Genomic DNA, 24,950 nt, shown 5'->3' with positions numbered 1-24,950 from the left:
TAAGACCCCATGGACTGTAGCCTACCAGGCTCCTCTGTTCATGGAATTTTCCAGGCAAGAAATACTGGAGCAGGTTGCCATGTCCTCCTCCAGAGGATCTTCCCAACCCGGGGATCGAACCTGTGTCTGCCTGCATCTCTTACATTGCAGGCAGATTCTTTACCCACTGAGCCACTTGGAAAGCCCTAGTAAACATACCCAGTGGTATCTGATTTCTTATCTTCCATTGCTCCCAATCTCTGAGACAAACCAGTGTTTGAAAAGTGCTATGAAAACGTTAGTTTGTTATGAAAGCATAGAAGCTAAAAATGCAAGCACTATCTAGAAAGGTTGAGAAAGTCTTCATAAGGAAGGTGACTTCTTTTTTTTAACTTAACCTTTATTGAATGCCTACTACATGTGGTCAGTACATTAGCTCATGATCCTGCAGCCACTTTGTCGGTTGGGTATTAGCGTCCCCAGTGTAAGGACGAGCATCTGTTAGAGACAGAGGACTGCTTGAAGTGTGACCAGCACACTTCAAGGAAAGTTCATGAATATATCTGGACAGACCTTAAAGAGTCCAGTGTACACATAGATTTACATATTAACAATTAAATATTTGTCTGCAGAGCAGTTTTTTTTTCATTTAATATTGTATCAGAAACTGACATCTCATCGAACTTTTATGGATCCTCTCTTCAGTGTGCTAGTCACTGATGAGATAGTCCTGATGAGATAGAAACCAAACAATATGGCACAGGCCTTCCAGCAGTCCTTCAACAGCTGCCCATTAGTGGGTATTTACTGTATGCCAGGCAATGCACTGACCTCTTTAGGTACATTAATTCATTGAATCCTTATGCTAACCCCTTGAGATTGGGTTTATTATTCCCATTTTACAGATGAGATTATGTAGCCTTAAAGAGGATTGTAATTTATCCAATAGCACACAATCAGAAAGTGTTGCACTTAACCCTGCTTCTGTCTGACTCCAAGACCTTTAGATTGTTCTAACACTATCTGAATCTGCCACCACAGAATATTCTAGACTACTCTAGAATATTCTAGTAGAAAATAAAAGATCTAGTAGAAAATAATAAATCCTAAAGTGAAGGAATGGGAAACCTGGTGTGCTGCAGCCCATGGGGTTGCAAAGAGTCAGACACAACTGAGCGACTGAACAGCAACAAAAATAGAAGTATGAATTAAGTACTAGGAATACCAAGAAGGAAAAGAATTAAAAGCGCAACTCCCAGACAGGTGTCATTGTTCTGAGTCTTCATGGAGAGCTAAGTGTTGGCGTGCTACAGCAGTTTCAGAAGGGGCTCCAGGCAGGGAAGTAGCATGGTATACAGAGAAGGGTTTAAAAGAAAGGGGTGTCTTCAGAGAAAAGGGATTAGCTATTTTTGTTTCAAATACTATATTTTTTAACAACATTGTGCCCTTCTCCACAAAATTAAAATAAATTAACAAAAAAATTATTTGAAAAATTTTAATGACTGTTACATCATTGTCTTGAATTAAGTGTCCTTTAACATTTTCACAAGCAACTTAAAATGTGGAAAAGTGATTGACCAAATTAAGGACGAGCCTACAAAATGAAGCTCATTAGCCAGTATTGTGGGAAATGTTTTTTCACTGCTGATGGTAATACAGATTGCTGCTAAGTCACTTAAGTCGTGTCCAACTCTGTGCAATCCCATAGACGGCAGCCCGCCAGGCTCCCCCGTCCCTGGGATTCTCCAAGCAAGAACACTGGAGTGGGTTGCCATTTCCTTCTCCAATGCATGAAAGTGAAAGGGGAATACAGATTAGTGCACCCTTTTTGGAAAGGTGCTGGCGATATTTGATAACCTTGAACTTTTTCATACCATTTACCTAGTAATTCTACTTCTAGGATCCTGTCTTAAGAAAATCTTATTTAGATGTTTGTCATAGATGTTTGTTGGCAAAAATTGAATACCTAATTGTCCAGCTATATGGGAATAGTTGAACAAAGTGCTCCTAACACTGAATGAAATATTATGCAGCTTTTAAAAAAATGATGTTTATGTAGAGTATATTAATATGTTAAAAAATTTTATTACCAATTTGTCTCTGCAATATTATTATAACCCTAAAGGGTAGGGGTGAGGAGAACCTACGCACAAGTAGGGAAAAAAGACAAAAGGAAATACACTAAAAGATTGCCATTGGTTGTGTTTGGTAGTAAGAAGGGGCTTCCCTTGTTGCTCAGCTGGTAAAGAATCCACCTGCAATGCAGGAGATCTGGGTTAGATCCCTGGGTTGGGAAGATCCCCTGGGGAAGGGAAAGGCTACCCACTCAAGTAAAAAAGACTTCCCTGGTGGCTCAGACAGTAAAGCATCTGGTAGTAAGAAGGGAATTGGGAGGATTTTGTTTTTCTCTCAGATTTTCCATGAGTTCTTCCATTATTAGTGAAAGTAACTCAGTCGTGTCCAGCTCTTTGCAACCCCATGGGCTATACAGTCCATGGAATTCTCCAGGCCAGAATACTGGAGTGGGTTGCCATTTCCTTTCCAGGGGATCTTCCTCACCCAGGGATCAAACCCAGGTCTCCCGCATTGCAGGTGGATTCTTTACCAGCTGAGCCTCCAGGGAAGCCCGAGTTCTTTAATGAATCTGAATTAATTCAGTGAAAAAGCAAGTGAGTATTTAGGACTCAGTAGTGTATTAGAAACTAATTAATGGTTGGGGGGCTAAGAAAGGGAACCAAAGATCAAACTGGAGGTCTTGCAGTTGTGCTGACAAAATAGTCATAACTGCTACTGCCACCACGTTGCTCTTTGTTCTCTACGTAGGCAGTTGTTGGTGGAAGTATTTGAGAAAGTGTGGATACATTTAGTGCACAAAGGGAAAATCCACATTCAAAGGTTTTAATTACTTACATTTTGCTTGATCACTTACATTTATCCTTGTTTCAAGTCCTATTGTAGTAAAGGAAAATAAACATCATTTTGAATGGCACACATTTATTTTAGTTTACTTTTCTTTGTCTTTCATAATTTAGGACTACTGACTTTACCCTCTCCTGCTATCCAAAATCCTGTAAATCAGTTTTACAGTGATAGAGTAAACAGTATAATCTACTCCTGCCTAAAATTAATTTCAACCAATAGTAATCATGATTTGGAAACAGTTTATTGTGCTACTTGGAAAATCACCATAAACGATACTAACTGAGGCATTATATGTAAACACATACTATTTGTGTTAGTCCAAAGAAAGTAAAGTCTGACATTGAAAAGTATATTTTATTTTATTTATTTTTTCTTTCGGCTGAGCCACGTGGCTGTTGGGATCTTAGTTCCCCAACCAGGGGTTGAACCTTCACCCCCTCACCTTTGGCAGTGAAAGCACCAAGTTCTGACCACTGGCCTGCCAGAGAAATTCCCCTGAAAAGTATCTTTTAATGATTGAAATGCACATGTGATGTTTTTCTCAAAGATTGTCTTGGCATTCTAATATGCATAATTTCTTGAAAGGGTACCTACTTTATTTTTATGATTACTATTACACTAGACCCAGTTTTGGTGTTTCTATAACATTTACATAGTAACACTTGGAATATAATTTAAAATATTTTATCATTTTTCATTGCAGATCGCTAAGCAAGAACAGAAAAAAATGGATACATATGATGGAAGCGTGGCTGATAGCTCATCTCGGTACAGTGGTGCCCAGGACAGTGGAATCGGCAGTGACAGCGTTAAAATCAGAATAGTACAGATAGAGCAGCACAGTGGTGCCAGTCAGCACCGCATCGCCCGTCCCTCACGCCAGTCGTCAATTGTAAAAAATCTAAATTTTATTCCTTTTGACATATTTATTACTGCAAGTAGAATCTCACTAATGACCTATTCCTGTACAGCCTTGCCCAAATCAAAATCGCAAGAACAAAAGGATAATGAAAAAACAGGCAAGAGTTCATTAAACCTGCCAGAAGTCGATTCAGATGTCGCAAAGCCCAGCCAGGCATGTATTTCCATGGTAACAGCAGAAGATCTCTTAAGCAGCAACATATCTTTTCCTTCAGGGAAAAAAATAGGGGTCATCTCTCTCGAAAGTCTGCATGCATCCACAAGGTCATCTGCTAGACAAGCCCTCGGCATAACTATCGTTCGGCAGCCTGGAAGAAGAGGAACCGGTGACTTGCGACTAGAACCTTTCTTGTACTTTATTGTATCCCAGCCTTCTTTGCTTCTGAGTTGTCACCACAGGAAGCAACGAGTGGAAATATCCATTTTCGATGCTGTGCTTAAAGGGGTTGCCTCTGATTACAAATGTACAGGTAAGAGCCTTCAAATTTACTAGGGTGCTAATAACCACTAGTACATATTAAGTTTTATTCCCAAAGTTTTAAGGTGGATCAAACAGGAAACAGCTGGCAAACCAGACAGAACTTCTTTTCTCTACCAAATATGTAAATACATAAAGTTCATGTCCCGCAGCTGAATCACATTTAAGTAAATGTTTGAAAAGTAACAAGATTTAGCCGTGGTGTTCTTACTGTGCCTCTGAATTTTTTTTCCAGGAGCTGAATAAAACAGGGGGCTCTTTCTGGGCTATTGAAATGCTTAACAATTTCCAATAATTAGGAAGCAAAGTGGTTTTTTTTCGTATTAATGGCCCTTAGGTTTGCTTTCCATGTCAGTGCTGCTAAGGTTAAAAAAAGAAAAACTTTAGAAAATGAAGTTTATTGTTTTGGTGTTCTTTTGCCATAATCATCTTGCTGTAACAGCTTGATATTAAATGTATTTGAGAAGGATTATTAGCAAAGTAAGATGACAACAATTTTACACATCTGCAACAAGCATATTTACTAGTGGGTGTCGGCCAGCTGCATCTTGTTGCCCCATCCAGGCTTGCCTAAAACCAGAGCGCACCATATATTATAATAATTACATCGAACGTCTGAAGCTTGTTGCATGTTGAGACTAGGAAAGTGATCAGGGATTCAGATTTAAGACATATGTGCTGTTAAGTAATAAGAGCTAATGAAAACAGGGCCAGACCAGGTACAGAGACCTTCTCCCAGAGTTAATGCAGAATTCGGAGAAGGCACTGGCACCCCACTCCAGTACTCTTGCCTGGAAAATCCCAGGGACGGAGGAGCCTGGTGGGCTGCAGTCCATGGGGTCGCGAAGAGTCGGACATGACTGAGTGACTTCACTTTCACTTTTCACTTTCGTGCATTGGAGAAGGAAATGGCAACCCACTCCAGTGTTCTTGCCTGGAGAATTCCAGGGACGGCCGTCTCTGGGGTTGCACAGAGTCGAACACGACTGAAGCGACTTAGCAGCAATGCAGAATTAGAGATTTGTCAGGAAACACTTCCCAGAAAGGGTAGCGGGATCATCTAAGATCTGGTATTGGAAGAGGGCCCTCACAAGCTCAGGTATAACTCAGGCATTTTATTGTTCTCAGGTGGTCCCATCTAGCAGATGAACATCACCAGTGAGGCATTTGGATAATTTGTCCATTCTGGAAATCAGGCTGGTTCGTTCTTGGCACTAAGGAGAGTCATTTTATATAGCAGGCTCCTGAGGAGTAGATAGGAGTCCCAGGAAGTAAGTCAGAGGAGCCCTGGGCTCTTGCTGAGGAATAGTTCAAGTCCTTGACTTTAGAAAGTGGTAACTGACCAGTTGCTAAGGAGGAATAGCCTAGGGTTACCTTCTAGACTGCCTGCTAGCCATCTCTCCATTAATGCTTGTGCTGGATCATACTGGCTCAGAAGAGCTAATTGTTAAATTTTTAGGAACTTTGAAAGACAGTTGTTAAACCACTGCTAGTTTAAATCACCATAGTGAGAATATTTACAAAACAAATATTGGCAAATGCTGTCAATCAGCTCTCCTACTCTGAGAGCCAGCGTTAAACATTTATCAGTAACCACTGCCTCCCTTCTTCAAACATGCTTTCATTTACTGAGCACCTGTAATATAATGGCTACTTCTGTTCAGTGGAGATGAGAGAGGTGCTGAGGTAGTTTATGTTATATTATTCAAGGACTCATGCCTATAGACCTGATACCTGTTTGGGTATCTGCTTAGCATTAACAAAAACTAGGTGTACGACTGGGAGAACAAAAGTTCTTTCCACATCCCTCCCTAACGGCTTTCATCTGCAGTTGCTTTATGGGTGGGTGGCTTCAGCAGCTTCTGCTAAAAGATATTGATAACTTGAGTTCAGCAGAGTTATCAGGGCTCATAGCAAAGGTATATACTGGAATTATAATAGGTTCCTAGCTTGAAATGATAAATTATCTTTTAAAAAAAACTTTCTTGTGCATAGACCAATGTGGAACCCAGTTTCAGCAGACGAAGTTTAGAAGGTTATATACCAGATTGAGTATAGGGGATTTACGTGTGGGAGGAAAAGTCTTACTACCTCCTAAGGAGCCTTCTTTACATAATATTCTTGTGGATACCTTGCTTTACACAAAAAGCATCTCCTTGGACATTTACACTGTCCAAATAGAGTCATCAATATAAGTCATCATATTTCCTTAAAATGAATTTAGTGACATTTGTCAGAAACAAGTAGTTTAATTTAACAGCTAAAAAAAATGACTAGCAATTATTGTGTACTCAGTCTGTGCCAGGCATTGTAATAACTGCTTTAAATGCATTATCTCATTTAATCCTCCTAACAGTTCTGTGGGAAATATGTTCCCATCTTATATGCAAAGAAACTGAAGTTTGGAGAAATCACTTCTCCCAGATGACAAATAAACAGAGCTAAAATACAAAACCAAGATTTTCTGGACTTTCTGAGTCTGGTCTCTCAACCTGTATGGATCCTTAGAGTGGAGAGAAAAATATGAATCTCAGTTTTCAGTCAACCTCCATTGTCCTTCTCCAGACCATGCAAATGGTTCCCTTTCCTTGTTTTAACTGGTGAATTTGTATATATGTGTCCATGTGACTACAGAGTACAGCCTCTCTTGGTACTATGACAACCTGAGCTGAAATTCTAACTCTCACCTAGGAGACATATACCCATCCATCTCATAGGGCGATTATGAGATTGAAAAGAGATCATTAGTGAAAGTGTTGCAGGAAAGGGTCCCTTCCAGGGCCCAAAACTGGGCTCTTGTCTAACACTCGGAAATGAATTGTCTGAGGAGACACATGTGCTGACTAAGCAAGAGATTTTACTGGGAAAGGGCACCCCAGTGGAGAGCAGTAGGGTAAGGGAACCCAGGAGAACTACTCTGCCATGTGGCTTGCAGTCTCGGGTTTTATGGTGATGGGATTAGTTTCCGGGTGGTCTTTGGCCAATCGTTCTAATTCAGAGTCTTTCTTGGTGGCGTGTGCATCGCTCACCCAAGATGGGTGCTAGTGAGAGGGATTCTGGGAAGTGTACGGACCACTGGTGTCTCCTTTCGACCTTTCCCGAGTTCTTCCGGTTGGTGGTGGCTTATTAGTTCCATATTCCTTATCAGGATCTCCTATCATAAAACAACTCATGCAGATGGTTACTGTGGTGCCTGGCCAGGGTGGGCGGTTTCAGTGTGCTTCCCCTAACAGACTGTGCAAGTACTGCACCCTCACAAACTCACAAATGTTTGCTGCTACTGTTTTAGTTATTAATATATAGTAGAAAGATTACTGGGATTCCCAGGTGGCTCATTGGTAAAGAATCCGGAGACCTGGGATTGATCCCAGGGCCGGGAAGATCCCCTGGAGAAGGAAGTTACAAAGTAGAAAGCCTGGAATTTAATTGGCCCTGCTATTTATTAGCAGAGTGATCTTAGCCAAGCATTTCACTTCTTTGGGTTTCTGCTTTCCTTTTGTAGAAAACATAATGATTATAATAGATACCAACAAGGTTCATTCCAGGTGTAGAGTTTTCTCATTCTGTAATTTGGAATTCATCTCCCCACACTTACCTTTCTAAAAATATTTAAGCTAGCTTTGGCCTCAGAGAGTTGACATCTGTAAGCCACTACTGTATCAGATTACAGTATATTTCAATTTGTTTTAAAGATGCATATTTATATGCATATTTGATATTTTAGTGAACCATTCATTAGTTTATTCAATACTTAAATACATAAATTTTTAAAATATTAATGAAGTTATTTTTCAAAAACTGATGTGAGGAATTTCTGTTTTAAATTGGTCCACTTGAATGAGCTATCCAAGTCCCATTACCAATTTAGCTATCCAGAAACACTTCATGTAGCAATTTTTTATCCTGAAGAAAGCAATGTTCCATGTCCAGGATTCTTTTGAAGCCTTGAAATAGTAACCATGTGGGTAAGAAAACAAAAAATATGAATAATCATAGCATTAACATTCATAGGGAAGAGAAGCAGTAAGGTAAAGGTGACCAGTTGCATTCCTAGATTCTGAAGTGAAGGACTATTTACAGTGTCTTAATTGGAGGGACAGAAAAGGGTGTCACCAGGCAACTTTCTAAGAAATTAGGTCAAAGAAAAGTTAAAGGCATCATAAGTTAAAAATTAAAGAAGTAATATGTCTTTCTGTAGTGTTCATGCTTTCTCTCTTAATACTAAAATTAATCCTTTTTAATAAGGTAACTCAAGTGGCAGCCAGCCCTTAGCAATTTTAGCATATATATGAATTTCAGTGATTGCCCAATTTTGGCATTTCAGAAATGCCTGAAGTTGTTATGGATATAATGTGTTTTCTTCTTTAGGAAGACAAAAACATTTGATTTTTTAAAATTTATAACACAACAACTTGTAATTGTTTACTGTTTTATGTGAAAGTCATAAACCATTGTTACATGTGCTAATGTTCCTTTGTGTGGAAATCATAGAATTTAAAGTAAACAAAGAATTTTGTTTCACTCTTTAATAACATATCATGTCAGAGGATAATTTTTCAAAAAGTCATAATTCTTATATAAATATAAAATGAAGATGTCATAGATTTTACTTAGTTCATTAATTAATGAGGGAACCAATGAGAATGTTACCAAAATTCATATACAGGAGGCCTGTAGGCCCTGATCCTCTCAGATTTTGATTCTCTTATTCCGTAGGGTCATAAAAGTAATGAGTCACTTGATCATTGACTTGGGAAGCCCCAAGAAAAGCCCCCATGATCTTGGGAAGCCCCAAGGAAAGCTTAGTATCATTTGAATGGGATGATTTAATGAAAACTGCTTGAATTTTGAGGAATGAAATAAGAGTACTCATTTTTTTCATAGTAGTAGATTTTTCTCTGAGTTTCCCTGGTGGGTCAGTGGTAAACAATCCACCCAGCAATGCAGGAGATGCAAGTTGGATCACTGGATCAGGAAGATCCCCTGGAGAAGGAAATAGTAACCCACTCCAGTATTCTTGCCTGGGATATTCCATGGACAGAGAAGCCTGGCAGGCTACAGTCTATGGGCTCACAAAAGAGCTGGATACCACAACTGAGTGACTTAAACAAAAACAACACCAAGGTTTCTCTCTAGCTACAATTCAGAATCATTTTTAGTATTCTGATTAATTTACCTGCCTGCTTCTTGTCTGTGTTTCTTTGTAATGTTTGTGATTGCTCTGAGGTTTCTAGTGTATATACTGCATCTTTCACAATCAATCTTTTGCTCGATTTTCAGTCTCTAAGTCATCTCTAACTCTTTGTGACCCCATTGACTGCAGCTTGCCAGGCTTCCCTGTCCTTTACTATATCCTGGAGTTTGCTCAAACTCATGTCCATTGAGTTGATGATGCCATCCAACCTTCTCATCCTCTGTATCCCCCTCCTCCTGCCCTCAATCCTTCCCAGCATCAGAGTCTTTTACAGTGAATCAGACTTTGCATCAGGTGGCTGAAGTATTGGAGCTTCAGCTTCAGCAGCAGCCTTTCCAATGAATATTCAGGGTTGATTCTTTGAGGACTGACTGGTTTGATATCCTTACTGTCCAAGGGACTCTAGAGTCTTTTCCAGCACCTCAGTTCAAAAATATCAATTCTTCAGTGCTCAGCTTTCTTTATATCTGTCCAACTCTCATATCTGTATGTGACTACTGGAAAAACCATAGCTTTGACTATACAGACCTTTGCTAGCAAAGTGATGTCTCCGCTTTTTAATACACTGTCTAGTTTTGTAATAGTTTTTCATCCAAGGAGTTAGCATCTTTTCATACTTAATCTTTCACAGTCTATTTAGTAGTAATATTTTATCACTTCAAGAAAATAAAGAAACCTCATAATCATAAAGGTCCCTTTCCTCTTCCACATTTATGTTATAGTTATCATATATATTACTTTTGCACCTACTGAAAATCCTACCAGATACGATTTTGACCTTTGTGTCAGTAATCTTACATACTTTAAAGAACTAAAGAGGAAAAAACTAGTATATTTTATAAATATTTCCCAAGTATTTACCATGTCCAGAGATCTTCCTTCTTTCCTAAAGTTCTGAGTTTTTCTCTGGTGCATTTTCCTTCAACATTAAGAACTTCTTTAGCGTTTCTTTGAGAGCAGACCTACTAGTAACAAATTCTCTGAGTTTTCTGTTATCTGGGAGTATGTGTTTCCGCTCATTCCTGAAGGATATTTTTGCTGGATATAGAATTCTAGGTTGATACTTCTTTCTGTACTTCAGAGATATTGTTCCACTGTCTTCTGTCCTCTCTGCTTTCTTATGAGAAATGCATGATAATTCCAACCCTTGCTTCCATAAATGTAGTGTGTTGGTTTTCTCTAGCCGTCTTTAAGATTTTTTTTCGTTTACCTTTGATTTCCTGAGTTTTATTATGTGATGTTTCTGGTCTAGATTTCTTTAAATTTATCCTGTTTGAGGTTCTCTGAGTTTCTTGACTCTGTAAATATTGAAAAATTAAATTTAGGAACTTTTTAGCTATTATTTCTTTCTGTACCAATCTTTCTCCTCTCCTTTTAGGACTCCACGGTTAAACTTTTTTATATTATTCTTCAGATTCCTGAGACTCCATTCATGGTTCATCTTTTCCCCCCTCTCTGTTCTTCGTATTAAATAATTTCTATTGGACTTTTCTGTTGTAATATTTCCATTTGATTGTTGTTTATAGTTTCTTCTTCACTTCCGAGAACCTCTGTATTTCCATTCATTTCAAACATGTCTACCTGTATCTCGTGAAACATAGTACCTCCGTAAGTGTCACTGCCACCACAGTACAGCCACTGTGCTACTTCACACACTCACACATGCACCCTACCCTAGGGGGAAACCAGAGAGAAAAAGAAAGGCAGCTGGTTTCCCCATCAGTCTTGAAAACCACATGGGCCTTATCTGCCAGATGAGGTTTCTGTTGGACTTTTGGCTGTTCCTGCACCACAACTTAGAACTCACTCTCAAATCAGAGTCATAAGGAAAAAGACGAAAAACAAATGGAAAATTCACCACCATAGGATCATATCTGCAAATTTAACTCCCCTCCCCCGTCTGTATTGTTCTTGTTTACTTTTCAGAGTTGTCAGGTATTTGTGTTTTGTCCTTTTTCTTGAGTTAATTTAAGCAGCATGGGGATTGGACTGTAGTAAGTGTATTCCAGTTTTGGCTGGCACCAGAAATCCTGCAATTTTAAGATAGTGAAAATATTTTCTGGTCCATTAGCAGAGGCATGGTTTTCTAAGAAACTTAATACAGGATTTCCTCTAAAAGTGATACTTTAATATCTTTACATCTATGAGCACAGATCAGTTAAATATATTGTAGTGAATAATAACTGCTCCCAGGGAGTTGTCAGCATTAACTTGATCCTGCCCATGTCACCATTAAGCAAAGAACATACCCCAATACTCAAAGGGTGGTAATAGTGTTCTCTCAATGTGTTTCTTAGGGATATTCTTTCATATATTATAAAATCAAGTTAAAAGAGGAAATTCTGTAAACCTCATTGTTCCTTATGTCAGTCTGCCTTCTCAGCAGATGTGGCTATATATGTACACATATGTGTGTGTCATATGTACTTTATGCACATATATTTAAAAACCTAATTATATATGAGATGCCAGCCAGAATAAAATGGAATCTACATGTATACCTGTATCTGCCTTTGTTTGAGAAAACTGAAGTGAAATAAGAGTGATGAGAATTGCTTATGATTTTGAATGTGTCATTAATAAAATATAATCCCCATTCTGCATAATTTAGTGATCTTGAGTAGCGTGCATGCTAAGTTGCTTCAGTCATGTCCATCTCTTTCAACCCTATGGACTGTAGTCTGCCAGGTTTTAAATTATGCTAGTTATACCTGAAAGTATACATATAGTGTTTTGTGTTATTCTCCATAATTTTTAAAAAATGGAAAATTATTTGAAGTATAAATTATCAACTTAAATTTCTTTTATAAATATTGGTACTAATAATCTACGAATGATTGCCCATCTAGTCCAAGTAGATAGTACATCTATGAGTCAACAGGTTTCTTTTTAAAATATTAAAATATGGCCTTTCTCCTTGCCCTTGTAACTTAGAGCAGCCTCTAACAGAAATGAGATCTTCTGCCAGCACCTTTACATGTAGCAGCTGTATTATTGGCAATTCTCATTTAAATAAAGATGTACGTAGTTGCTTTAACATAATCATATTAGTTGTGTTTATAAATATTTAAAAGTTGGTATTTGTTTTGTTTAAGGTAATGGAGTCCAGATTGGAAATTGCCTCATATCTTGACTATGCAGCCCAAGGCAGCCTCAAAAAGTCATTTTTCTTCTTGTTTGTTTGGGGCTTTTTGTTTGTTTTTGAAGAAATGACTCTGCCATCTGGTCCGTTGTGAAGAGCGTGAACCATTCTGAGGGCACTTCACTATTCCTGCCCCACCCCCACCATACTTCCTCAGTAGGCAGTCATTCGAGGATCTTATTACTCGTTTATGGGTGCTAGAAACTAACAAAGTAGTTTGAAAACATTACTTTCATCCTCTTGCAACCTTTTTATCTTAACATCATTTTTCAGGCATTAGCCAAACTAAAATATAGAAATTACAGTTGATTAGAACTTATCTTGGGGCTTCCCAGGTGGCTCAGAGTCTACCTGCCAAGCAGGAGACATGGGTTTGATCCCTTGGTCAAAAAGATCCCCTGGAGGAAGAAATGGCAACCCACTCCAAGTGTGCTTGCCTAGGAAATCCCATGGTCAGAGGAGCCTAGTTGGCTACAGTTGAGGGATGTCACAAGGAGTTGGACACAACTTAGAGACTAAACAACAACAAAGAACTTATCCTACTGAAAAAGCAGGTTATAACACAACTCTTGTGTAAAACCCAGCAGGTAATAACACAACTCTTGTGTAAAATTCATGTCATAATACCTCTAGTAATGGGCCTTTTCTTCATTGTAAGGTTTTACAACATTACAGATATGAGTTTAGGTTCAGTTAAGAGGCAGACATGGAATAGTTTATTAAGCAGTCAAGATTTGGAGTTAGTTAGTTCTGAGTTCTTTTTTATTTTTTAGTGATTTTATTTTTAAAATGTTTTTCTTTTTTAAAATTTATTTTAATTGAAGGATAATTGCTTTACAATATTGTGTTGGTTCTGTCATACACCAACATGAATCAGCCATGGGTATACATATGTCTCCTCCCTCTTGAACCTCCGTCCCACCTCCCACCCCATCCATCCCCTCTCAGTTGTCGTAGCACCCTGGTTTGAGTTCTCTGAGTCATATAGCAAATTCCCACTGGTGATCTTTTTTGCTTATGGTAGTATATATGTTTCCATGTTACTCTCTCCATTTGTCTCACTCTCTCCTTCCCCTGCTCCCACCCTCCATATCCATGTCTGTTCTCTATGTCTGCATCTCCATTGTAGTACATATATACAATTTAATACTGCTGCTAAGTCGCTTCAGTCATGTCCGACTCTCTGCGACCCTATAGACGGCAGCCCACTAGGCTTCCCCGTCCCTGGGATTCTCCAGGCAAGAACACTGGAGTAGATTGCCATTTCCTTCTCCAGTAGTTCTGAGTTCTGATCCCAGCTCTACTGCGTACAACTGTGTAACCTTGGGCAAGTCATTTAACCTCTCTAAACTTCAGTTCCTTGTCTTTACTGGTAGTAACCTCCTGGGGTTGCTGTAAAGATTAAATGATATATATGAAGCTTTTAGCTAAATGTGTAGCACAGAACTCAGTGGATGTTAATGTTAAGGTTGTTGTTGCTTTTTTCATCACAGCTAGTATCTTTAAGCTGATTTTAAAACAGTGGTTGTAATTGGCTAAAAAAAACTTCCCATCATTTCAGTTCAATTATAGCTATTGTATAGTTTGAAGATTTTCAGTTATAATAACTGGCTTTTTACTCTTTCATGGGTAGGTCTGCAGAAAATGTGCCAAAGACATTTGAGTAAACCAACAGTTAGAAAATCATAAACTGGCTTGTAACACCTCATAAATCATATCTTGATTTCATTTAGTTCTTGTGAGTTTAAGAGAAGGCTTGAATTACATGTCTCTTTAGAATTAACAGTGTTGCTAATATCCCTGGAAAGGCTTAGAATTAACCTGTGACTTTAATGTCATAACGATCACAACTTGAACATTTATCTGAAAATTTAGCTGCTAGGAAAATTTTTCGCTGGCCAGTAATGTGAAATGAAATTATTGCTTTGACAGGACTCAACAAGTAAGTTGGTCTTATAAATGGGAGGCACTCTTGTATGTCACTCAGGGAGAGTTGTGAGAAAGTTAAGTAAAGAAGTGACCCAGCCAGTGGGAGGATTTATGTATGGTGAAGAGTTTGGGAATGGAAATCAGAAGCTTAGACTTTTAGTCAGGGCTCTAATGCCAAGGCTCTTTCATGCAGATAACTGAGCTTCTTGGTGCTTTAATTTCCTTTTCTCTAAGATAGGTACAGGCATACCTCAGAGATATTGTGACTTTGGTTCTAGAACCACTGCAGTAAAGCAAATATTGCAGTAAAAACAGGTCACAACTTTTTGGTTTCCCAGTGCATATAAAAATTATGTTCACACTGTATAGAATAGTCCCTTAAGTGTGCAATAGTGATATATCTAAAACACAATGAACACGCCTTACTTTAAAAATACTTCATTGCTAAAAATGCTAACCATCATCAGAACCTTCAGTGGGTCCTAATCTTCTTGCAGGTATAGTGTCTTGCCTCTTTGTTGTTCAGGATGGTGATTACTGAAAGTTTGGATGGCTGTGACAGCATCTTAAAATAATATAACAGTCAAGTTTGCCATGTTGATTGACTCATTTCATGAGTGATTTCTCCGTAGCATGCAGTGCTGCTTGATAGCATTTTACCCATGTAGAACTTCTTCCAAAACTGGAGTTAATCCTCTCAAAACCTGCCACTACCTTATTACTAAGTTTATGTAATATTCTAAGCCCTTTGTTGTCATGGCATCTCCATCTCAAGAAATCACTTTTTTGCTCATCCATAAGAAAAAATCCCTCATCCGTTAAAGCTTTATCATGAGATTGCATCAGTTTAGTCACATGTTCAGGCTTCGCTTCTAATTCTTGTTCTCTTTCTGTTTCCACCACATCTGCAGTTACTTTCTCCACTGAAGTCTTGAACCCCTCAGAGTCATTCATGAGAATTGGGATCAGCGTCTTCCCATTGTTGATATTTTGACCTCTTCCCACGAATCACAAATGTTCTCAATGGCATCTAGAATGGTGTACCCTTTCCAGGAGGTTTTAATTTACTTTACCAGATTCATCAGAGAAATCACTATCTATGGCAGTTATAGCTTCACAAAATGTATTTTTTTAATAGTAAAGCTTGAAAGTTGAAATTACTCCTTGATCTATGGGCTGCAGAATGGATGTTGTGTTAGCAGACATGAAAACAACGTTGATCTTGTTGAACATCTCCATCAGAACTCCTGGGTAACCAGGTGCATTGTCAGTGTGCACTAATGTTTTGAAAGGAATCTTTTCTTCCCTAAGCAATAGATCTCCACAGTGGGCTTAAAATATCCAGGGAACCATGTTGTAAACAGATGTGCTGTCATCCAGGTTTTGTTCCATTTATAAAGCACAGACAGAGTAGGTTTAGCTTAATTCCTAAAGGCCCTAGGATTTTCAGATTGGTAAATGAGCATTGGCTTCAAGTCACCAGCTGCACTGACCCCTAGTAACAGAATCAGCCTTTGAAGCTTTGAAGCCAGGAATTGACTTCTCCTCTTAAGCTATGAGAGTCCTAGATGGCATCTTCTTCCAATATAAGACTGTTTTGACTACATTGAAAATCTGTTGTTTTGTGTAGCCACCTTCATTAATTATCCTAGCTTCTGGGTCTTAGTATCAGGTCTTCTAGATAACTTGCTACAGCTTCTGAATTAGCATTTGCTGCTTCACCCTGTACTTTTATGTTACAGAGTTGGCGGCCTCTTTCTTTAAATCTCATGAACTAACCTCTGCTAGCGTCACACTTTTCTCTGCAGCTTCCTTATCTCCTTCAGCCTTTATAGAATTGAAGAGAATTAAGACTTTTCTCTGGATTAGGCTTTGGTTTAAGAAAGTGTTGTGACTAGTTTGATCATCTATCCAGACCACTAAAACTTTCTCCTATCAGCAATAAAGCTGCTTTATTTTCTTATTATTTACGTGTTCACTGAAGTAGGACTTTCAGTTTCCCTCAAGAACTTTGCCTTTGCATTCACAACTTGGCTAACTGGTCCAAGAAGCCTAGCTTTTGGCGTGTCTGGGCTTTCAGTGTACCTTCCTAAGCTTTATCATTTCTAGTTTTTGATTTAAAGCGAGAGATGTACAACACTTCCTTTCATTTGAATATTCAGAGTCCACTGTAGGGTTGTTAATTGATCTAATTTCTGTATTGTTGTATCTCAGGGAATGGGGCTTCTCCGATGGCTTAGCAGGTAAAAGAACCCACCTGCAGTGCATGAGACAGATGAGATGCGGTTTCGATCCCTGGGTCGGGAAGACCCCCTGGAGGAGGAAATGGCAATCCACTCCAGTGTTCTTGCCTGGGAAATCCCATGGACAGAGGAGCCTGGCGGGCTACAGTCCGTGAGGTCACAAGAGTCAGACACCACTTAGCGACTAAACCACCACCACCAGTGTTCTTGCCTGAGATATTCCTTCATGGACAGAGGAGCCTGGCAGTCTACCTCCATGGGGTCACAAAGAGGCGGACATGATAGTAGCGACTGAGCACAGAGAATAGGGGGGCCAGAGGAGAGAGAGAGAGAGATGGGGGAATGACCAGTCAGTGGCACAGTCAGAACACATACGACACTGCATTATCTTATATGGGCGTGTTTTGTGGCGCCCTAGTACAGTTGCTGAGCCCACATGCTCTACTATTAGAATAGTAACATCAACGATCATTGATCACAGATCACCATAACAAATATAATAATGAAAAAAATTGAAATATCGGAAACTTACCAACATGTGATGACACAAAGACACAAAATGAGGTAATGCTTTTGGAAAAATGACACCAATCAACTTGCTTGACAGAGTTGCCACAAACCTTCAATTTCTAAAAGAGTCAATATCTACAAAGCACAATAAAACAAGGTATACCTTTATAATAATATGTGTTTTTTGTAGTTTGATGGTTTAGTCTGACCTCCAAATGAGAAAATATTTGTGAAATACCTTGAAACTATGAAATATTCAACTATAAATTGGGACTTCTGTAGTTATTAGCGTTAGAAAGGAAGGAGAGCTTAATGGTAATAAGACTTTCCTTTTTGGACATGATAAAGAGATGAGTGTCCTGGCCCTTTTTAACACCAATTGTAATCATCAGCATATATTCATAGTGAAGGAAAAATGAGAAGAATCATTTATAGTCACTGGATTTGCCTTCAGTGTTACAGAACCCAAACCTAGAGCGGAGCTGAGGCTTGCAGTTCAGATTAATTTGATCTTCCGTGAATTTATATGACTACATTGTTTGACTAAACAGCTTCCTCTGTGTCCGTGCTCTGGATTTTAATCAGATGTCATATAAAGTGTCTGAAACCAACATTAGGATTTATTTATTTATTTTTGGCTGCTCTGGGTCTTCGTTGCTGCCTGCGGGCTTATTTTAGCTGTGGCAAGCAGAGGCTATTCTTTCATTGTGGTACTCGGACTTCTCATTGTAGCTTCCCTTGTTGCAGACCATGAGCCCTAGGGTGCAGGGGCTTCCATAGTTGCAGCTCATGGACGCGAGTACAGGCTCAGTAGTTGCGGCTTAGTTGCCCCAAGGCATGTGGAATCTTCCCATACCAGGGATCCAACAGTGTCCCCTGCATTGGCAGGCAAATTCTTAACCACTGGGCCACCAGGAAGTCACCATTAGAATTCAACATTAAAATAACAACAACAAAAAAATAGTAAAGGGATCAAGCACAACACAAAACGGTGTAGAAAATTAAAGGAATTAATTGAGATGATGTTTCACAGGTTATCTGCTGATTAGCATCATTAAGAGCAAAGAATGCACTTTCTTCTAGCAGGGGATGGAAAATTTGGTTCAAAAAATAAGAACCAATAGACCCTGGTGATCACACATGCCAATAGCCATTTTAATTTTTTCCTCTTTTCCTTCCTATGGGCTCCAGGTTTGGAATTTCAAACCTGGAAATCTCCTTTTCCCCTTCCTGTCACATCTTATGAGGTGAAAAAAATGCTTAGAGTTATTAAAAAATGGTTAGAGTTAGTCAAATGCCTAAATATTGATAAGGAAACGGTGCCACTGACCATTTATATAGCAATTTAGAATTGAATTTTCGGTTGATTTTGCTGTTTTCTTCATTGAATTGTTACTGTGATTTAGTTTTCAGGTATTGTAGAAACCTCGTGGACTAGATTTGCTTCTGTGACTACATTACAAAAAGAAAAATAATAAGATAGCCTTTAAGCTAAGGAGCAAAAAATAAATATAAAAAAATATAAGCAACTCAGTAAACCTATAGCTTTGCCTTTTGCATATCCAGTGGTTGGAAGGTGACTATTCTGATAGTAATCACTGGTTGAAAGGAGTTACACTTCCAATCATTTTGAGCATACCAAAACTAAGTATAACCATGACTTCTGAAGGAGGCCCTTGGGAGCTGTGACCATATGAATTTCATACATAGAGGCAAATTGATCACATACAGTAGATCCTCCCAAAATGCTTTCCTTGACATTTTATTCCGTTTATGTTAAGGGAAACTTTTGTGTGTTTTTGACTGGTAATAAAAGGATTCCACTAAAGAACCATCTAGGAACATGTAGTCGATAAAGCCAGAGAGAGGAAAGGAGAGTAGGGACTCTCTAAGCCCTTGCCTCTTTAGGTATTTCCTGAGTCCTCTTTAGGTATTTCCTCCCACCCTCCCTCCCCTGGCTAGTTATGAACTCTTCTTGTTCTTCCTTAAAAGTAAAGCCCTGTGAAATTGAAATCCTGATGGACTCACTATATTTACTTATAAATTATTTTAAAGGGTCATTTCAGTTTCCTTTGTATAAGGTTAATATACCCAGCCACCTTTGTAAAAGGAGTTTCTAACTTCTAGTTTAAAAAACAAAAAGGAATCAACTTTGGCTTGCAAATTGCATATCCTTGACTCACTTGTAGGCCAAGCATTTCTAAAGGATGAGAAAGGAGCTGAGAATACAATTTTGATAACTAGCAGAACCAAAATGCAAAGAAATTGTCAGGTCTATAATTTCTCCTTAGCAAAGATTATTTTATATGGAAGTAAAATATGTTGACTCATATTTCAGACTTCAATAATTATTATTTGAAAAGTTAAATATTAAGTTTAGTAGCTTTTAAGGTTAAAATTGGGCATATGAAGTGAAGTGACAGTCGCTCAGTCGTGTCTGACTCTTTGCTGTCCCATGAACTATAGCCCACCAGGCTTCTCTGTCTATGGTATTCTCCAGGCAAGAAAACTGGAGTGTGTTGCCGTTCCCTTCCCCAGGGAATCTTCCTGACCCAGAGATCGAACCTGAGTCTCCCACATTGCAGGCGGATTCTTTACCATCTGAGCCACAGGGGAAGCCCAAAATTGAGTATAATTTCCACTATTTTTTTACCTTTTACATTATATTCCTCTTATTTTATATAAGCAGTAAAGATTTTTCAAAATTAAAAGAACAGAAAACTAAGAAGAATGATATTTGAAAGATATACCACACATATACTCCTATTTTGTTTAGAGTTTGTGTTTAAGAAACAAAATAGTGACTGTTTATTGAACATCTACCATAACATGTCCATACAAATCACCGTACATATATTATCTATATAATATTCTCAACATCCCCATAATTTAGTTTATTATCCCCATTTTGAAAACAATCGGAGACTCAGGGAAGTTAAAATTAAATTTACCCAGTTTAAGGAGTCAGGATTTATATCCAGATCTATGTACTTCCAGGGCTTCCCAGGTGGCTCAAGTGGTAAAGAATCTGCTTGCAATGTGGGAGATCCCGGTTCGATCCCTGGGCTGGAAAGATCCCCTGGAGGAGGGCGTGGCAACCCACTCCAGTATTCTTGCCTGAAGAATTCCATGGACAGAGGAGCCTGGCAGACTGCAATCCAAGGAGTCACAAAGAGTCAGACACAACTGAGCAACTAACACTTTCACTTCACTATGTACCTTCTGAATTCATGTTCTTTCATCACCCTACACACTTTTTTTCCTATTACAAACTGAGTCCCTGATGGTGTCCCGGGCCCAGTGACCTTCTTGGGCTTCCCTAGTGGCTCAGCTGGTAAAGAATCTGCTGACAAAATGGGAGACCTGAGTTCGATCCCTGGGGTGAGAAGGGAAAGGCTACCCACTCCAGTATTCTGGCCTAGAGAATTTCATCGACGGCATAGTCCACAGGGTCACAAAGATTTGGACATGACTGAGCAGCTTTCACTTCAAACTGATAGAAACTCTTCTTTAAGAACATGTTAGAAAGCTCCATGGAAGAAAGGCTGTTTTCAGTAAGTCCTGGGTCAGTGGTAAACTATTTCACAAACCTCTTTCATGTGACAGTATCATATCACTTATCAGTTGTCCCTCAAGAGTTCATCAAAAGTCACTTAACATGCTCTTTCATAAACATGAGGCTTCCCTCATAGCTCAGTTGGTAAAGAATCTGCCTGCAGTGCTGGAGACTTCAGTTTGATTCCTGGGTCAGGAAGATCTGCTGGAGAAGGGACAGGCTACCAATCCAGTATTCTTGGGTTTCCCTTGTGGCCCAGCTGGTAAAGAATCTGCCTGCAATGCAGGAGACCTGGGTTCGAACCCTGGGTTGGGAAGATCCCCTGGAGATGGGAAAGGCTACCCACTTCAGTCTGAAAAATTCTGGCCTGGAGAATTCCATGGACTATATAGGCCACGGGGTCACAAAGAGTTGGAAACAATTGAGCAACTTTCATTTCACTTCACTTCATAAACATGATGGCTCTGGATACCTCAGGCCAAAGAGAACCGGTCTCTGTAAACAGTCATAGATGCCACTTTGGTTCTTTGGCATCCTGGGATATGCCTGGGTTCAGTACCTACAGCAGACTTCAGCATGCTTGTGACATAATAACAGGCGGCTTTAAAGTGAATAAAATATATAATCTGTTTTTCCTTTTTAAAGACCAAATAGTAGATCTTTCAAGACTTTCTAGAATTAGTAAAATGGAGAAAAGTAAAATCTTGAGGCTATTTGCAGTGCTACATCATACAAATATTTGTGTTGTGCCACTGAGAAATTTGTGATGTTTTCATGATGTGCTGCTGTCAGAAAATTCAGGGTGGGCGGGAGAAAGGAAGGAGAACTCAGTGCGATATGAAATCAAAGCCAAAAGTTGCTGAAATTTTAATCTACAGTAATAGTTTAGGGAACACATTAATTTTAATTATATATCATCAGTAAGCATCAGTAGGATTGAAAAGTAAAGCATGATATAATTTCAAAAGTATTTGATAATACTGAACAAGATTTTATTAGGATTGCAAACAGCAACAGGATTACATTAGTACAGCAAGAAGCTAATACAGAAATAAGATGACAGATTATTTGCTTACTGTAGAAAACATGCTTAAAGTGAGGCACACCAAAACCCAACTAATCATATTCATTTTTCAAGATTTATCCCCCAAATTTCAATTAATAATATTTTTTCTGGTAACATAAATTTAGAGGAACTCTGTATCATGGGAAAATTTGATTCCCTTGACCTTGCTCCCTATAACTTAGCATTCATTTTCCACAGAATGTAAAAGACAAGGGTATCATGCGAAAATTGAATCAGAGAGGCAGAAACATTATGGTGACTGTAGTTACTTGCTTCTTCCTCCATGAAAACTTTGCCTGGAACTTTCAGAGAAAATAACCGATGGACAAATTTCTCTTTCTGCCCTTCTTTAACCAGTTCAGTTGTGAGAGGTGTTCTTGAGCACAAAACTAGTACTCATGGCAAAAAAAAACAAAACAAAACAAAAAAAAGTTTTTGTCTCTCTGAAGTATCTGGTATAAAAGTAAATGGACTTCATTATATATTCAGCATTATATCAATCTTAAAATGAGGAAATCTCACTGAAATCTGTGGGAAAATGTCTCCTCATTGGTACCTTACTGAAAAGTCTGCTTAGTTATGAAAAAGAAATATCCTGCCACATAGTATTAATAAAACAAAACCGAGAAACTATGAAGCTTACAAAGTCTGCAGCACTCAGCTGTTCTATATGAGCTTGGAAAATAAGTTTTTTGTAAGTAGAAGATTGCAAAGAAAATAAATTCATTTCTAAAGTTTCATTGTGAGCTGAAGACATGAGTCATGTTATATTTTATGTAATTCAAATGTTAAGCAAAGACATACTTAACTCTGTGAACATCTGCTAAGGGTCAAAAAATAACAATAATGAGCAGCACTAGAAAGATGACTTTATCAGAATCAGAGAAAAACCTCCTAAGCAGTTAAATAAAATGTAGGTTTTGTGAAGAAGACAAAGTAATCTACAAGCACAAAAAATATAATCTGAATCAAACTCTATAAAAGCCAACAGTACCTTGGTCCATCTGGGAGTGGACTTTAACCTCTGAATCTTCCCTTTAGTGTTTTTGTGACATAATATGATGAAGTGTTTTGTTTTGAAGTCCAGGTCAACCCAGAAGAAAAACAAATATTATAACTTTGTCAATACCAGTGTCTCATGGAAGTGAATGCTAACTGACTTTGAACAAGATTTATGGCTGTGAGCAGTTTATCATGTGTTTCTGACCCGTTTCCCACAGTCTGTTACTCATAATAAGATATGGCTTTCTCCTGTTTCTTTGGCCTAGGGACAACAGTGTAAATGTAAACATGCTCATTAACATCAGCAGGGGCTTATTCTTTTTGAGAGCTTCCTGTACTTAAATAAATAGGTGTTCGCTGAGTATGAAGAAGAAAGCTGGCAAAGTCTTAACAGAGCTTCCAGTATGATAAAGTCATCCCTATTTGTCACTCCGTTTGTATCATATTCACAGGCTCCTTTAATCTTGGTTTTTCTGGTGCTTTTCCAGCTATATATTAACCCCAAGGAATGTGTAATATGAATCCTATTTTCTAGACCTGATGATGTAATTAAGGAGAAGCTAAATTGAAGACAGTTCAGGAAGTCTAGAAGTCATCCCCTACATCGTCTAGCCATGAGAGCCAGAGGGACTAAATAGTGATTTACATACCTGAGCTAGCTATCCTCTGGGATTCTCATACACCTTTCTGCTACTGCTGCTGCTTCATCTCACTACAGTGACTATAGGCATATCCAGAGTAGAGGTTTTAGCTAAAACTCAGGGAGTAGCCACCAGCCCTGTCATATATTCAGTATTCATCAACCATGAACCTATGTTTTCCTGAATGTTCTTAATTTCAGTTATTCTGTTCTTATATCAGCCATCTGAATGCAGCTATACATTTTAAGCCAGGGATGTAATATGTGGCTTCCCAGGTGGCACTGGGAGAAAAGAATCTACCTGCCAGTGCAGGATATGTAAGAGAGGGGAATTCAATCCCTGGGTTGGGAAAATCCACGGAGAAGGAAATGGCAACCCATTCCAGTGTTCTTGCCTGGGAAATCCCACAGACAGAGGAGCCTAATGGGCTACAGTCCATGGGGTCACAAGAGTCGGACATGACTGAGCAACTAACACACTGTTACCTATCATACATGGTATCAATATCAGTTTTTCTTCCTCCCCCACACAAGATATTACACATTTTAAGTTTTTGTTTATCTGTCAAGTGAAAAAATTTTGTTTCTTGTTTTAAATAAGCTTAATTAATAGTGGACGTGAGTTTGGGTAGGCTCCAAGAGTTGGTGATGGAGAGGGAGGCCTGGCATGCTGCAGTTCATGGGGTCGCAAAGAGTCGGACATGACTGAGAGACTGAACTGAACTTAATTAATAGTGAGACTGAGGAGTTTTTTTCCTCTTTCATAAACAGTGTTCTCCAGAAGGATTAAATAGCTAAAGGTAAAAACAGATCTTAGAAATGCTTCAATAGACTATGGGAAAATATATACTCTACCTAGGGATAAATCCATAAGATATATTAATAATTTTTTACCTCATCTATTCAAAAGTATGCGTGTAAAAAGCATCAGGATATAACTATAAGGCAACTAACATACCAGGAAATAACATTTGCTACACATGGCAAACAGATCATTAACACCTGTAATATATAAGGAGTTTCTACAAATCAGTAAGAAAAAAATCCCAATAGAAAAATGAGTATTTATTTTTAGAAGAAGAATCCTAAATGGCCAATAAATGAAAAAATATTCAACCTTTGTTACTACTAGCATAAAATGTTTGTCTTACTATGTCAATACATATAAATCTTGATTCTTTTAAAGATTGTATGGGTTATTGGTTTTTATTTAAATATTAGTCCATTGATGGATGTCTTAGTTCTTTTCTACTTTTTGCTATGATAAACAATTATACAATGAATTTGTATGTGTGTGTGTTACGTTTGTTCGGTTGCTAAGTCGTGTCCAACTCTTTGGGACCCCAGGGACTGCTGCACTCCAGGCTT

At 38.5% G+C, this 24,950-nt stretch overlaps 1 protein-coding gene across 2 annotated transcripts in view; it reads left to right on the top strand.

The window, feature by feature from the left end:
* VPS13B (vacuolar protein sorting 13 homolog B) overlaps positions 1-24,950 on the top strand; it is a 772,631-nt gene that overhangs the window by 534,246 nt on the left and 213,435 nt on the right. For both annotated transcript variants that reach the window (XM_040260994.1, XM_040260993.1), the window contains exon 34: positions 3,605-4,292. In XM_040260994.1, coding sequence (XP_040116928.1) covers positions 3,605-4,292 — 688 coding nt within the window. The remainder of the gene's footprint in view (positions 1-3,604; positions 4,293-24,950) is intronic.

This window comes from Oryx dammah, unplaced genomic scaffold (assembly GCF_014754425.2).
Source record: "Oryx dammah isolate SB20612 unplaced genomic scaffold, SCBI_Odam_1.1 HiC_scaffold_19, whole genome shotgun sequence".
NCBI classification, from domain to species: Eukaryota; Metazoa; Chordata; class Mammalia; order Artiodactyla; family Bovidae; genus Oryx; species Oryx dammah.
Note: the sequence above shows the minus strand (reverse complement) of the source record. Positions and strands in the feature narration are given on the sequence as shown.